Source organism: Chanodichthys erythropterus, chromosome 7 (assembly GCF_024489055.1).
Source record: "Chanodichthys erythropterus isolate Z2021 chromosome 7, ASM2448905v1, whole genome shotgun sequence".
Classification (NCBI taxonomy): Eukaryota; Metazoa; Chordata; class Actinopteri; order Cypriniformes; family Xenocyprididae; genus Chanodichthys; species Chanodichthys erythropterus.
In genome coordinates this window covers 11,864,899-11,880,738 of record NC_090227.1, presented here as the reverse complement: position 1 = coordinate 11,880,738, position 15,840 = coordinate 11,864,899, and the positions used below count along the sequence as shown (strand labels likewise).

At 42.8% G+C, this 15,840-nt stretch overlaps 1 protein-coding gene and 1 long non-coding RNA gene across 3 annotated transcripts in view; one reads left to right on the top strand and one right to left on the bottom strand.

Moving 5' to 3' along the window:
• Positions 1-15,840, bottom strand: part of kiaa1549lb (KIAA1549-like b) — a 151,569-nt gene that overhangs the window by 88,421 nt on the left and 47,308 nt on the right. The window contains exons 2-4 of the mRNA XM_067389021.1: positions 8,893-9,234; positions 1,760-2,260; positions 631-746 (exon numbers count right to left, since the gene is read on the bottom strand). Coding sequence (XP_067245122.1) covers positions 631-746; positions 1,760-2,260; positions 8,893-9,234 — 959 coding nt within the window. The remainder of the gene's footprint in view (positions 1-630; positions 747-1,759; positions 2,261-8,892; positions 9,235-15,840) is intronic.
• The window catches only part of LOC137022613 (uncharacterized), a 29,096-nt gene that overhangs the window by 607 nt on the left and 12,649 nt on the right, over positions 1-15,840 (top strand). The window contains exons 2-3 of one of the 2 annotated variants that reach the window (XR_010895408.1): positions 2,123-2,282; positions 4,933-5,991. This is a non-coding gene — a long non-coding RNA (uncharacterized lncRNA). Of the gene's footprint in view, positions 1-2,122; positions 2,283-4,932; positions 5,992-15,840 lie in introns of those variants that run through there. The other variant, XR_010895409.1, reaches the window with a different exon arrangement.

Below are 15,840 nucleotides of genomic sequence, written 5' to 3'. Positions count from 1 at the left end.
TGTTTTTATTTAGCTTCTAAGTGAAGGCAGAATCTAAAATACACAGAGGTGTTCTGTTTGGTTTAAAAAAAAAAAAAAAAGTCTAAATCCAAACCCCTGTAGCTCCTTCAATCAACACTTTGATGGGCCACAAACTTCAGTCTTCAGTTTTCCCTGTATTGCTTCCAACATGAGCATTGCATTGACAGCAAAGCCTTGATCTTTAACAAGTTGGGACAAACAGGCAGAAAAAGTTTAGAAACTGTATAGTGATAAGTAATAACTGAGAGATAACTAGTAGCTCTATTCCATTTCGGTTTCCACCCAGTTTATCATGGTCCAGTTTCACAGAGAGGGCTTAGCTTAAGGCAGGATTAGGCCTTAGTTCAATTAGGGCATTTAACAAAACAAAACAAACTTTGATTGGTTGCATTACATGTCAGTCAAATTGGGTGGTCCTTGGCCAATGAAAGCTGCAATAGAGTCCAGACTTTCTGCCATCAGTCTGAAGGTCTGGCTACATGAGACTAGGTGGAAGTTATAGCAAGACGGCAAACATTGCTTAAAGCAGAATGTCATTTGTGTTGGTGCATATTTGATGCTGAACAAACTGTAAATGATGATTGTGTTAAAAATTCATGAATTGCAAACCTTAGCCTGAACCATGCTGTCGTTCAAGGCCTTCTTCAGAGCTTGAGTAAACCCGCGAGGGAGATTCTGCTTCAAAATACTGTCTAGACGACTCCTTCGTAACTGTACGGACAACACTGTCATAGACAGAAACACAAAGAGTTATTGTTTTGCTTTGAAGTATGTAAGTTTTATGTTGCCATTGTAATCAATTGAGACCATTTAATTAGCAAGGAACTTTATAAAAATGTACCATGGCAGTAGCCTAGTTTTCACAAAAAAAATAAAAAATAAGATTTTTTTTTTCTTTTTTTTTTTTAAATTGTATTTATCAACTAAGGCAATTGAAGAGAGGGAAAAGGATGAGACTAGCAAATTACTTGAGTTGATTTAAATCTGTCAGGGCATATACTATACTCTGTCAGGCACTTTGAAACCCGTTATGGCAAATTCCAATCACCTCCAGTACCATAGAAGTAATATTTTGGTGGAACTATAGTTACCATGGTACATTTTTGTAATGTAATTTTGTAAGGCACTTACATACACCTATTTGCAGTGCTTACTGAAATGTACAGCAGTGTTATAGTCAAGAAAAGCTAAGTCAAGACTGAGACCAAAAGAGTGTCAAATCCAAGTCAAGACAGAGTCTTCATGCTCCTGAATCCATAACAAGACCAAAACCAAGGAAATATGCTTTTCAAGTTGATTCTCGAGTACTACAACATTGTAATTCAGAAGCTGCTACATGAACTGCCATGATAAGTATTCATTATTCATCATTATCTGACAGTAGCTGTACAAAAAAAAAAAATAAAAAAAAAATTAGTTTATTTCGATTGCCCACTTTATATATGATACTAACTTTAGGTAACTTTGCAACTACGTCAACTCTTATTAGAGTATTAGCAGACTGTAGTAGACTGTTAAGTTAGGATTAGGTGTTAGGGTTCGAGTAAATGGAATGAGTTGACATGTAGTTGCAAAGTTACTTATAGTCAGTAGAAAGTCAACTAATTAGTCAACTAATATTTTAATGACTGCTAGTTGACGTAGTTGTGAAGTCACTTACAGTTAGTATAATGTCTAAAGTGGACCATCAAATTATTAAAGCGTTTTATTTTTTCAGTGACTTTTTCAGCAATCACACCTGTTTTTATCCACATCTTGTCCGTGATGTTACATTTCAGCAGTGTGTCCTCAGTAGCAGCAGCAGCAGCTCTTGGAGGACCTAAAGTGCTTCTTGAAGGGTCCAACTTAGCTCTCTGTGAAGTGGTGGCAGAGGGGATTCTAGGTGTTGTCTTTGGAGATTCTGGGAGGGTAGTTGTAGTTCTAGTAGTGGTCCTAGGTGTTTTAGGGTGTCGTTTAGCCGCCGATGATTTGGTTGTGCTAATCTGATCTGTAGTTGTTGTAAAGGGGATGGTGGTTGTGATAACAGTATTGCTGGTAAATGTTGTAGGTTGAGATATGAAAGTAGTTGTAATGTCCGGCCGTTCTTGTTGTGTGTCCACAGATGTAGCTGAAGGTCTACTGGGTGGAGCTGTGTTTCTCTGCTCAGAGGGGTATCTACTAGAATCACTGGCTTTATTGTGAGGGTCTCCAACTCTGGATGTGGCTACAGGTTCCACCAGATCAGATATCCACTCAGACTCTGAAACAACAAAACATTTGAGGTGAGAAGATGACTGTAGAGGGCAATGAAGATGGTGAATGCGAAGTGATGATTATGCTGATGATGTTAAGTGTATAAAATGTAATAAGTATGTTAATTTAATAAGCATTAGTAATTGTAGGTACTGTATTTCGTAAAATCTGGTTTTAACGACAAACACTACCAGTCAAAATTTGGAATAATGAAGATTTTTTTCCATGTTTTTTAAATAAATATTTTATGCTCCCAAGGCTGAGCACCAAATCAGCATTTTAGAATGAAGAAAAAAAGATCATGTGACACTGAAGACTGGAGTAATGGCTGCTGAAAATTCAGCTTTGCCATCACAGGCCAATACATTTCAAAATATATTAAAATAGAAAACAGTTCATTTAAAATGTAATAATATTTCAAAGCATTGCTGTTTTTACTGTATTTTCAATCAAATACTGTATAGGCAGCCTTGGTAAGCATAAAATACTTCTTTCAAAAAATTATTCCAAATGGCATCATTGACCGCTCCAGAAAGTAGTATACATTTTCACACATTTAACATAGACACTGACATTTATTTAATGTATTGACAGCATCTAAAACATAAGCATTATTTGTATAGACTACTTGCATATAATACTGATTTTATATGATTAATATGTTTGAAACATCACTGAAATTGTTAAATAAAGCACTAAGCCACTAGAATTTGTGGTTTACAGTCATTTTAGAAGAGATAAGAGGTGTTGTTAGGCACAATACAGTGTATAGCACCTAAAACCCGCTTAGCAGTTTTAAAATCACTGTAAACTACGGCTTCACGGGACTTTTTTAGTGTTCAGTATCACTTCATTGCATTTACAGTAACAATATCAGTCAAAGTCATGGTCATCTTAGAATAAATGAGCAAACATGTAAAACATTGCTCATTTTCAACTAAATCTAACAATATATAGCCTACATCAATGATATCATGAAATTCTAGCTCTGTCTACCTCTCTTCCATCTATTGAAATAAGAGACATTACGTAACTCTTCTGTGAGGTATTTTGAAGAGAGTTACTCAGTCTGATCAAAGTGCCTAGTCACTAGCATAAAGTGAGCCGTCTCTGATCTGGGATTTGATATAAAAAGCAGTATAAATGTCCTGAGTGTTCAATGACCCCTCTTTCTCTCTGTGGTCCTGGCAGCCTGTCCATTTTGAACATTTGAGCCAGCAGCTGTATCTACCAAGAATACAAGAGATTGTATCAAAAAACTGATCAGCTTTGCCATTAGTCTTTTCTCTAAGTGCATTTCCAGGTAGCTTTGTTTTGGTCACTAAATAAATAATTTACAGCAAATGCATCAAGAATGTGCATCAGGTTGAGAATGAATGCTTCAGGTCGAATACCTGCAGAAAACATGCAATAGCTTCAGAACACTGAAGTAAATTGCTGGAAGAAGGATGTGTCATACTGTAGCTTGACCAGTTGTATAAGATATTAAATGCTGTGTTCCAGAGAAAAAAGAAGATTTCCCTAAAAGAGCAAACTTTTAAAAGAAGTGCATTTTGACGTGTTCACCAATGAGAACTAATGGTCGAAAGTTCCGTCATTACCAATGCCGTTCAATGGGACTTACGACCATTAGTTGGCTGACAATGCTCTTGGGAAACGCACCCCAGGTTGGTATGTGTTGATAGACCTGAAGGATGCATACTTTCATGTCTTGATTTTATCAAGACACAGATCGTTTCTCCGGTTTGATTTTGAGGGTGAGGCATACCATTACAAGGTCCTCCCCTTCAGGCTGTCCCTGTCACCTCACGTTTTCATGAAAGTCTTCCAGGGACTGCTCTTGCCCTGCTAAGGGAAGAAATTGAGAATCTGCATTCTCAATTTTCTTGATGACTGACTGATCCTAGTTCACTCTCGAGATTTATTTTACACATGCACGGGGACCTGGTGATCGGGCACCTCAGCCAATTGGGGCTTCAGGTCAACTGGGAAAAGAGCAAACTCCTCCCATCTCTTTTCTCAGGATGCAGTTAGACTCAGTCACTATGACCTAGGGGCCCTATTTTAACGATCTAAACGCAAAGTGTTAAGCGCACGGCGCAGGTGCACTCAGGGCGTGTCCAAATCCACTTATGCTATTTTAACGACGGAAAAACGGTCCGTGCGCTGGAGCACATTTTTGAAATGGGTTGTCCCTATTCTCTTAATGAGTAATGGGTGTAACGTTCAATAAACCAATCAGAGTGTCATCTCCCATTCCCTTTAAGAGCGAGATGCGCTCGCGCCATGGCGGATTGCTATTTACATGGCGGAATTTGTTGGCGGAAAAGCTGAACGCTTTTCAAGTGAAGAAACCGATCTTCTCGTGCGCGAAGTTAAAGCGGGCTTGCAAATGCAGGCTTTCAAATAGCTCCGCATGATGAGTCAGTTAATATACAGTATATGTGTGTGTAATGGCACAATTGTCAAATTAATTAGCCAATTTCGTTCATCATTATAAGTAGTAATAGGCAGAATTGAAAATAGGTAGCCTAATTCTAATACACGCAATGACTATTCATCATTACTGTGGCGAGGGGGGCGTGGTTTAGCGGGGTCTGCGGCAGGAGGGAGTGTCTGGGGATGTGCGGTGATTGAACGGGTTGAATGTAAATCACGAACACCTGTTTCTCGTTCCAGTAACTGGCGTGGAGACAGGATAAAACGCCAGGAGAAGCAGGAGCGTGTGAGAGAGAGAGGGACTGCTGACAGTCGGACTAAGTGAGCTGTGCTCGTGTCGTGGAGTGAAGCCCGTCCTTGGATGTGGAATTATTGAGTGTGCGTTGCACCGTCTTTTTGTTTATGTGTTGGATATTTTTTCTCTGGTGAGAATAAAGACTGTCAGCAGCCCTAAAGCCGATTCCTGTCCTCTTCCTTCCCATTACACAAAGAACCTTCGTTACACTGGTGCCGAAACCCGGGAGGAAGGAGGGACATGCTGTCGGAGAGCCCTCGCTGCTGAGGGGGATCGCGGTGCTGCGGAGTTCGGGCAGCGCGGAAGTGAAGACCGCGAAAGGCTGCCCGAGGCGGTGGTGCTGGAGCCTTGTGAAAGGTGGGACGGAGACCCGGATGCCGTGCTCCTGGGACGAGGTGGGGTGGCTGCCGTCCTGGACCTGGAGGGAGCGGAGGAGTCGCCGCCGTCTGCCGTGGGCCGGAGCCTGCTGCCGTCCGCCATGAAGGGGAGGAGCAGGGGACGGGGGACTCGCTGCCGGCTGCCCTCAGTCGGAGGAGCCATCGCCGGCCGCCAGGAGGCGGTCGAGGATCGGGCCGTCCACCGAGCGTCCAGTGCCACCGCATGGCACCGCGAAGAAGAGCCTCTTGGCAGGCTGAGGACCGAGCGGCAGTGTGTCTGGGAGCCGGACCCAGCATTTTTTTTTTCTTTCTTTTTCCTCTCTCCCCTCTCTCGTCCTGTCGCTCCCCTTGCTTCCGTCTCCTTTCTCTCGTCTCGTCTGTCCTTACCCCCAGGTGCTGCGGCCGCCGAGACAGGCCCCGGGGGGGGAGTAAAGCGCAGTCTCGGAGGTACCCCCGGCCTGCGAGGGGCGTTGGGGGTATGTGACGAGCAGGGCGGGCGAGAGCCGTGAGGGAACGGCGCGAGGCCGGTGACGCGAGTGATAATGAGCGTCACCTGCGAGGCGTGCCGGCCTCGAGTCTCTCACGGAGGAGCTCCGGAGGCATAAAAGGAGGAGCGACATCAGTGAAGGACGAGAGAGGACCAGGCCTGGACTTTATTTTATGGTTTATTATGTTTGTGTGGCCGGCAGACGTCCGCGAGGGTCTGCCGGCATTACTTTCGTTTTGTTCTTTGTTTATTTTATATTAAAGTTTCGTTGAATGTTCGCCGGTTCCCGCCTCCTTCTTCCCATATCTACTAACCTTGTTACAATTACATTTTTATATTTATGTAGCCTACACAGTAATATTCTTTTACACTGTAATCCTTTTGTTTTTAATATTTGGCATGTTTGTGTGATGCGCATCCCTGTGTGTAATAAGCAAAGTCAACGTGCACTGTGGACGCGCAGTTTCTACCAACGCGCTCTAACAAAAAAGTATTGCGCCATTGACTTTAGACCAGGTTTGAGTTGGTCTATGGCGCAGTCTATTTTCAGCTCCTTAAAATAGCAATGCGCCGGCAATGCGCCTGAACACACCTCTTTTTTAGACCAGCATGCCCATGGGCGCACTAACTGGCGCAAATGCATTTACTAATTTAAGGACGTGGCGCTGAACGGGAAAACGCGAACGGAGCCAGACGCAAACTAGCAAACACACTTGCGCTGCGCCTTGCGTCGCATTGCGCCGCATTGCGCCGGGTGTATTATAGGGCCCGTAGAGTCTCATTAACGAACGTGCCAGTTTGTGCTGAATTTCCTTGGACAGACTTCGTTTCTATGGGCAGGGTTTCCTTTAGAACAAATTTCCAGGCATCTTATTGTCACGACAGACGTGTCCAAGTCAGGCTTCATGTGCAAAAGGCATGTAGCCTCAGGCTCCTGGACAGGACCTCGACTGCGTTGTTATATAAATTGCCTTGAGTTGCTAGCAGTATTGTTGGCCTGTGGAGGTTTCCTCTGTTGATTCAGAGCCATCATGGGCACTTTACACTCACTTCGCATGTCACAACTTGCTCGCCATATCCTCTTTTGGAGTCAGCATCTCTTCTTTTAGAGTCAGGCAAACTCAGTCGTGCAGTGGACACGCTGTCACAACAAGAGATGTTTCAGGGGGAGTGGAGAATCCAACCTCATGGGGTCCAGCTGATCTGGAGTCAATTCGGCAAAGCACAGGTAAACCTGTTAAATTTTCAAGAATTATCCCACTGCCCGCTGTGGTATTCCCTGACCGAGGCTCCCCTCAGCACGTACACACTGGCACACAGCTTGCATCCAGGGCCTGTTCAAATATGCGTTTCCCCCAGTGAGCCTAATTGCACAGTGAGGTAGGATGAAGAACATGTCCTGTTGGTTGAGCCTTATTGGCCCACCTGGATTTGGTTCCTTGAAACAGCCCCTCCCCGGCGAATCCCACTGAGGAAGGACCTCAATATTATTAGGGCCCGAGCACCAAAGGTGTGAGCACCCTATTGTAATTGCTCAGTCAATTATTCTTCTTCTCCAAAATGAATCGTATTTTTGAGGGCCTAAATATGCTCGAAAACTCATGAAACTTTGCACACGCATCAGAAGTGGTGAAAATTTACGTCTGATATGGGTTTCAGAAATAGGTCTGGAAAAATGGCTCAATAGCGCCACCTACAAAATTTGAAATAAGCGCTGTTCACGCTACGTCTCACGTACAAGTATGAAATTCGGTAGAAACATGTAACAGTCCAATACCTACAAAAAACAAATCTGAAAACCCAACAGGAAGTGAGATATTTAGAATTTTCTTTGCAAAAAATGCAGTTTTTGCCATTTCCAGATGTTGTACTTTAACAAATTCCTCCAAGAGCTTTAATCAGATCAACATCATATTTGACCAGTCTAAACTAAAGGCCTATGTGACATTAAATTGCAAAGATCTTAAGTTTTCTCTGAAGGGCATGGATGTGACAGCCTGACAAAATTTATTGTTTCGCCATGAAACAGGAAGTTGTTGTAACTTGGGCATACAAAGTCTGATCTGCCCCAAACTTCACATGTTTTATTAGAGTCCTGGCCTGAAGACACCTACATGCCAATATTCAGTTAAATTCATAGCGCCACCTGCGGGTAACAGGAAATATCATGTTTTACACTGTGATTAGCTCCATATATGGACTTAACCAGAACAACATCATATTTGGTCAGTCTAATCTTAAGGCCTTAGTGATGTTAAATTGCAAAGATATTGAGTTTTCGCTGAACAGTGTGTCCATGGCAGTCTGGCAAAGTCTGAGGTTTTGCCATGAAACAGGAAGCTATTTTAAGTCAGGCATACAGTGAACTGCCCCAGACTTCACATGTGTGATAAGAGTCCTGGCCTGAAGACATCTCCATGAAAATACTCAGTTATAGCACCACCAGTTATATACTCAAATACTCAGTCATAGTGCCAATTGTTGGCTACAGGAAATGGCATGCTTTACTTTTTTAATTTACTCCCTGAAATGCATTTAAATATGCCTTGAAATACCAAACATGCTAGAAACCCGTTAAACCATGCAACTCTTGGCTAACTGCTAATGCATGCAATTAACGCCACGAAACAGGAAGTTGTTGTAACTCAGGCATACAATGTCCAATCTGCCCCCAAACTTCAGGTTTGAGAAGAGTCCTATCCTGAACATATCTACATGACAATATTCAGTTATAGTAATAACGCCACCCACTAGCAACAGGAAGTGACGTGTTTAACACTGTGATGCACTACTAGCACCATGTGGTAAATACAAATGACTGACGTTGTCCTCTTATATTTCTATACTTAAATGCATATTGCCCACCATGCTCTGTTTTCCTAAAGCCTAAACTTCCAACCATACGTGACTAACAATGCTTTTTGGGAAACACACCCCTGATTGATTAGTCCTTGTAACCCCAATGACAGCTACAATAATTGTAAGATATAGTAATGGCAGGTTGAGAGAAACGGTCTCAAGCTGCATGCTGGGAAACAAACCTGAGCTGGAGGATTGATTGCTGACCAGCACAGATGATGGAAGTGTGAATGATGACTCCACTCTCTCCAAAGACCCGTTTGAAGGCCATTGATGTGTTTTATTGTCACGTGCAACAATTTTTGATGGGTGTTCAGGAGGCTTTTGGGCCGTACTGGCAAGTAATGTGAGTATGGAGGAAAATGCCGGTTGTTCTCTGCTTCCCTTTGACGAGCCTGTGGGATCTGATTGGACTATGGAGGCTGGATTCCTGTCTGTCATAAGGAAGCCACCCAAAAAATGGGTTGAGGAGGGTGAGGTGGCCACATCCAGAAATGATCCAGAGGCTTCATGACTCAAGTCATCTAAAAAGAGAGAAAGAGAATGATATAAATGTATCCCAGGGCATTTCAGTCCTCTTTAGAATCACAGTTTTCCATGCTGTCATTTCCATTTTCTCTCATCAGAAAGAGTTTCCTTGGGGAGATTAAAGCACTCGAAATGACAACTCTCAACAAACTTAAAATACAAACGACACACACCAATAAATAATGCTGATCCTCAAAGAACACTGAAAATACTTGAAAGACATTACAGTTACATGTAAGGATCTAGGTGGTGTGGGGCTGGAAATTGTTCATTTCCCAAAATTCGATCATAAAATATTAAACTTTCTCAGCTATCATTAGTTTGTAATTTTATGATAGTTGATAAATATATTTGGGAAGATACATATCCAGAACAGTTATATTACACACCTGCATGTCAAATTTAACCAAAACAATAAACTGTATGCATGCAATATGCATTAATTAGTTTTGGGATCACTAATCACACAATTTAAAAAATAATCACCTTTTTAAAACATGTTTCTCAAACACTCTTCCTGTCTTCAAACATAGTACCACACAAAATTTGCAGAGAATGCTAATACAAAGTATCTATGGTATTGACATGAGCATATTTAAAATGAAATCAACCTTCTTACTTACTAGTTGACATATAGCTAACATATGTAGCTAGTTAGTATAGTCAATGTTTTGTGTAAATGTTTTAACACCTATATATTAGTTGTAGAATATGAATCAGAATATGAATCATTGGTCAGAATATGTGTCACCATAGAGATGCTAAAAGATGTATTGCTGATATAAAATTCAGATTTATATGGTGACTGAACAGGGACTCTTCAAAGGATTTTTGCTGGCACCCATCCAGAATTACTTTACCAGCCTCTCGTCACTCAATATATGCTTAATATCTGGAGGCCAGTATGATTCATTCACAGGAATCTGCAAGCCTTACATTTTCTTCAGACTGTGTAAAGCAGTTCTTTATGAATAACTGACTCTAGCAAAATGAATTGCTTCATATACTGCATGCATGCTGAATATACAAGTTCCTGACTGACAAAAATTCTGTAAAATTGCAGCATTGATTAGTTAATAAATACAAAAACATGCAAGTTCAATGAGAGCTGTGATATAATTTATATCAGCATGGGGCATGAACAGACCCCAAAGACCCTGTTTGTAAAGGGGAAAAGAGGACTGTATGAGGGTTAATAAATGTCATTCCACATCCGGTCTAATGTTGTGCTCCAAACAATGTGCAAATCGAAAGCTATGAAAACAAATGTATGTATGAATATATCCATACACTATGCTATAAATTATTAGCATAAAATATAAACATTACATTCAAAAACAAAACAAAAACAATTGATTTTTAAGTTACAATCACTAAATAAGGTTTGTTAACTGGTAAGAGGTAGGAGGAACACATTTACTCATAAACCTAAATAATAATAACATAAATAATAGTATATTTGTATAAATTGTTTGAAATGTATGTTTTAGTCCTAATTATTGCTCTCCAATTCTAAGTCGTTATGTATTGAAAATGTCCAAATTTCCATGTTTTTTTTTTTTGGTGCAAGCCTCCACTGCATTTCAACAATTTTGCATTTTTGCATGTACTCTCTCTTACACACACACACACAATAATATTGGGTTTTTCCTAGCTCAAAACAAGGCAGAGGTGGTAAAATCCTTGGTCTGTCTAGGGGGGTCTGGGGTATTAACATTTATTTAAAATTTAAAAGTTCTTCTTTGGCTAAATAACATTTATAGCCTAAACACAGGCTTTACTCCCTTCAAACTTAAATTGTCACTGTTTGTTACAGCCACTGCCATAACACAAAAGAGGGATGACACAACGGCTTGATCAAAAGAGGAATTTATTAATGAAACAAAATATAACAACAAGTGGGAGAAATTAGACAGGAAAAATAATAGGGATAAACACAAAAGAGGGCGCAGGTCCGACTCGGGACGGTCGCTCAAGTTCCGCCCCGAAGTGTGGGAACTTGACTTCCTTTAAGCTCGCGTAAATAGTCCACAGGTGTAAAGGATCTGCTGAATCAGAACAATGGTAAATCACGCTCTTCCATGTTTAATGTCAAGGTCGTATGGCTGCAAGTATAAACTCCAGCGCATGAGCCGCTGATTAAAATTGCGCATGGAGTTCAAAAAGGTAAGCGGATTATGATCACAATACACAAGGATCGAATAACAGCTGGACAAATACACCTCAAAATGTTGAATCGCAAGAACTAATGCTAATGCCTCCTTTTCAATAGTAGAATACTTTAGCTGTGCAGTATTAAACTTTTTAGAAAAGTAACACATGGGTGTTCCACATCATCAGCACCCTTCTGCTGGAGGACAGCTCCCGCCCCAACATCGTTAGCATCCACCACGACACTGAACTGTTGTGAATGGTCAGGTGCGGCCAACACTGGGGATGAAATCAACAGACATTTGACATTTTCAAACGCACAATGGCATGCATCAGACCACTCAAACCGAACTTTATGACTCTGCAACTGTGGTTTCTCCTCTTACCAATCTGCTAAGTTTCTGCAAAATGAACGATAGTAACCCACCATTCGTAAAAAACGTCTCAATTGCTTACGATCCGTTGGAGGTGGAAAGTCACAAATGGCCGCAACCTTTACAGCCACTGGCCGTACTTGACCCCTGCCAATATATTTTCCTAAGTACACAATGGTGGCTTTACCAAATTCACATTTGTTCAGATTAATAGTGAGCTTAGCGTCAGCCAACCACTGAAAAACTTGGCGAAGTAACGCAACATGTTCAGCCCATGAGGAGCTGTACAGAACCAAGTCATCCAAGTAAGCTTCACAACCACATACACCAGCCAAAACAGTGTTGACAAGCCGCTGAAAGGTACTTGGTGCATTTTTCATCCCGACAGCCATAACCTTATAATTACGGAAAGCATCAGGAGTGACAAATGCTGAGATCTCCTTAACACGATCTGTCAGAGGCACCTGCCAGTATCCCTTCAACAGGTCAGGTTTCGAGACATAAACAGTAGAACCTACGCGATCGACGCAGTCATCTACCCTTGGTAAAGGATAAGAGTCAGTTTGTGTGACAGCGTTTACGCGTCGATAGTCAGTGCAAAATCGAAACGTGCCATCTGACTTATTCACCAGCAAACATGGCGAACTCCACGGACTGGAGCTGGGCTCAGCGATGTTATTTTCCAACATGTATTCGACTTCTTTTTGCAAATTAGCTCTTTTACACGGGTTAACATGATATGGATGCTGTTTTATAGGTGGCGTAAAACCCACATCAATATCATGCTCGATAACTGACATCTGGCCGGGAATGTCGCTGAACAACACTGAAAACGTACTCACCAACTCCATAACATCAGCTTTCTCAACCGGAGACAAATGCGGTAGCTGACTGGACAAAGTTAAGAGCATCTCTGAATTGTTCAACCTACCCTGAACTATACACCTTGATGGTCCTTCGTCGGCCTCATCCATCCGTTCAGATGTGAGCAGCCCGACAGCAGAGATTTCATACTCTGAAACGCAAGGTAGACCACACTTTGGTTGTTTAGCACCCAAATCTCTCTCATGATAGGCGGGAACTCTGACGTCGGGAACTCTGACGGTGGTCAGGAGTAGAGATAACAGTCTCAATCTGACAACTTCTTTTCAATCACATAAGGGCCAGTATAACGAGCTTGCAATAGCCCACCAAGCACCGGTAACAAAACCAAAACTTTCACACAGGGGCTATGTAACACGGTTAGTCGATGTGGGAAGGAGGAGGCGGGAACCGGCGAACATTCAACAAAACTTTAATACCAAAATAAACAACAAAACAAAAGTAATGCCGGCAGACCCTCGCGGACGTCTGCCGGCCACACAAACATAATAAAACATAAAATAAAGTCCAGGCCTGGTCCTCTCTCGTCCTTCACTGATGTCGCTCCTCCTTTTATGCCTCCGGAGCTCCTCCGTGAGAGACTCGAGGCCGGCACGCCACGCAGGTGATGATCATTATCACTCACGTCACCGGCCTCGCGCCGTTCCCTCACGGCTCTCGCCCGCCCTGCTCGTCACAGTCTAAAACTCCATTCTCTAGATTTCTTATCAAACCAAGTTTTCATTTTCTCTTGTGCCTTTTCAAGATTTTGCTTGGCCAATTCACGGACTCGGTATATGTGTATAAAATTGTGAAACATACTCAGGAAGAGTACTGCTTTTTGAATCAGAGAGCCATTTTTCTTTTAGAACGGCCAAAGGACCGCGCAGATTTTGGCCAAAAACCAGTTCTGCAGGGCTAAACCCAAGTGATTCTTGTACTACATCCCGTGAAGCAAAAAGTAACCAAGGAATTCCCTCTTCCTAATCCCTTTCAAGCTCAAAACAGTAAGAGCACAGCATAGATTTCAGGGTCTGGTAAAACCTCTCCAGCGCCCCCTGGCTCTCAGGATGATAGGCAGCCGAGACGTTATGCTTAATACCAAGTCGTTTGAGCACTTGAGAAAACGTACGAGACATAAAATTCATTCCCTGATCACTTTGTATCACTCTTGGTAAACCGAAAACTGAGAACTTAATGAGTGCCTTAGTGATGGTTCTAGCGGTGATGGAACGCAAAGGAACTGCCTCAGGGAAACGCGTAGTCATGCACATAATAGTTAGTAGATAATTGTACCCAGACTTTGAACGTGGAAAAGGTCCAACGCAGTCAACTATTATGTGCTCGAATGGCTCCGAAACCATGGGAATTGGACAAAGTGGTGCAGGCTGAATAACTTGGTTGGGCTTTCCCACCATTTGACACACATGACAAGTCTGACAGAAACGTGAAACATCTCTTTTTAAAATGGGCCAATAAAAATTTTCGCAAAATCCGGTCATACGTTTTCGCAACACCTAAATGACCAGCCAAACCGTTATGTGCAATGCTTAAAATCATGTCACGATAAACTACTGGAACTACAATTTGCCTGACTGCATTCCAGTCATCAGGAGATTTAGAAGACACCCATTTTCTCATCAAGATCTCATTTTTGAGGAAATATGCCTGGGACGCCGGCACACTCTCAGTCTCACGCTCTGGTTGAACCAATTCAAACAATGGGGCAAGAGTTAAATCGGACCTTTGGGCAGCAATTAATTTATCTGGACACAGTGACAAATCAACATGATCTTTACGAGTAGACTTTTCGGCAATCACGGGAATCAGATATGCTTTTTCCTGTGGAGAAACGGAGAGCAGTTTAGTTACATCAGGATTTGCAATGAACGTGTTGCATAAATCCACTTCATCTGAAATGAAACGATCAGCAGATTTGGCCATAGAGCGAGTAACTGCGCATGCGGTGAAAACATCAGGATACTTAAGTGCACAATCATCCGCGTTAGCAACAAGCGGTACTGTCACGATCACGTCTGTTCCTGTCACATCCCGCACTACATTTCCCATGATCCTCCATTGCTTATCACCTGCACTCACTTCACAATCACTCCACACTAATCACCACACCCAGCTGCCACACATTACCTGGACTATAAAGGACTCATACACACACCACTTCACCGCGAGGTCTTGCTAACTCCCGTTACAGTTCTGAGCATTTATATCCTGTCTGTTTATTGTTATTGTTCCTGCCTGTTACCCGTTATTGACCTGTTGCTGCCTGTCCTGACCTGTGCTTTGTATACCATCCTGTGAGTGATATCTGCCTGTCCTGATCTTTGCCTGCTTCCTGACTACGACTCTGCCTGTCCTTCGCTGTTCCTGTTTGCTCCTGATTGACCCTGCCTGTACGACCACGCTCACCTTTTAATAAAGCTGCATTTGGATCTTACTCTGAGTCCCGCCTTCGTTACAGAAGACCTCGCCACACAAAGATCCAGCAGCTTCTAGGAGCATTACCAGCTTCAGCATGGACCCAGCAATGTGTCTTGTCAGTCTTCGCCAAGGTAACTCTAACCTCGAGGATCATATTCAGAACTTTTTGGATATAGCTATTTTATCTGATCTGCCGGACTGTGCCCTCATTGACTTTTTTTGTTATGGATTAAATGAACCACTGAAGGGCTACTTAATCACCAACGGTCCCCGAGGATCATTCGTTGAACTTCTGGACTTTGCCCTGTTAACTGGTGGTTCATGTTTTACTGTGGGTGTCGCGGAGGATTCCGACACCACAGAGAATCACGTAATGGCTGCCGCTCAGGAGAGCACTCACAAATTGGCGGCCACTACAACATCACGTCACGTCTCCGCTGATCGCCCAGAGTCACGTTACGTCTCCGCTGATCGCCCAGAGTCACGTCACGTCTCCGCTGATCGCCCAGAGTCACGTCACGTCTCCGCTGATCGCCCAGAGTCACGTCACGTCTCCGCTGATCGCCCAGAGTCACGTCACGTCTCCGCTGATCGCCCAGAGTCACGCCACGTCTCCGCTGATCGCCCAGAGTCACGTCACGTCTCCGCTGATCGCCCAGAGTCACGTCACGTCTCTGCTGAACGCCCAGAGTCACGTCACGTTGCTGGTCCTGCCCGAGAGCGGAGAGGATTGCGATCCAGCACGAATGATCCTCCACTGACTACAGCACGAGCAGT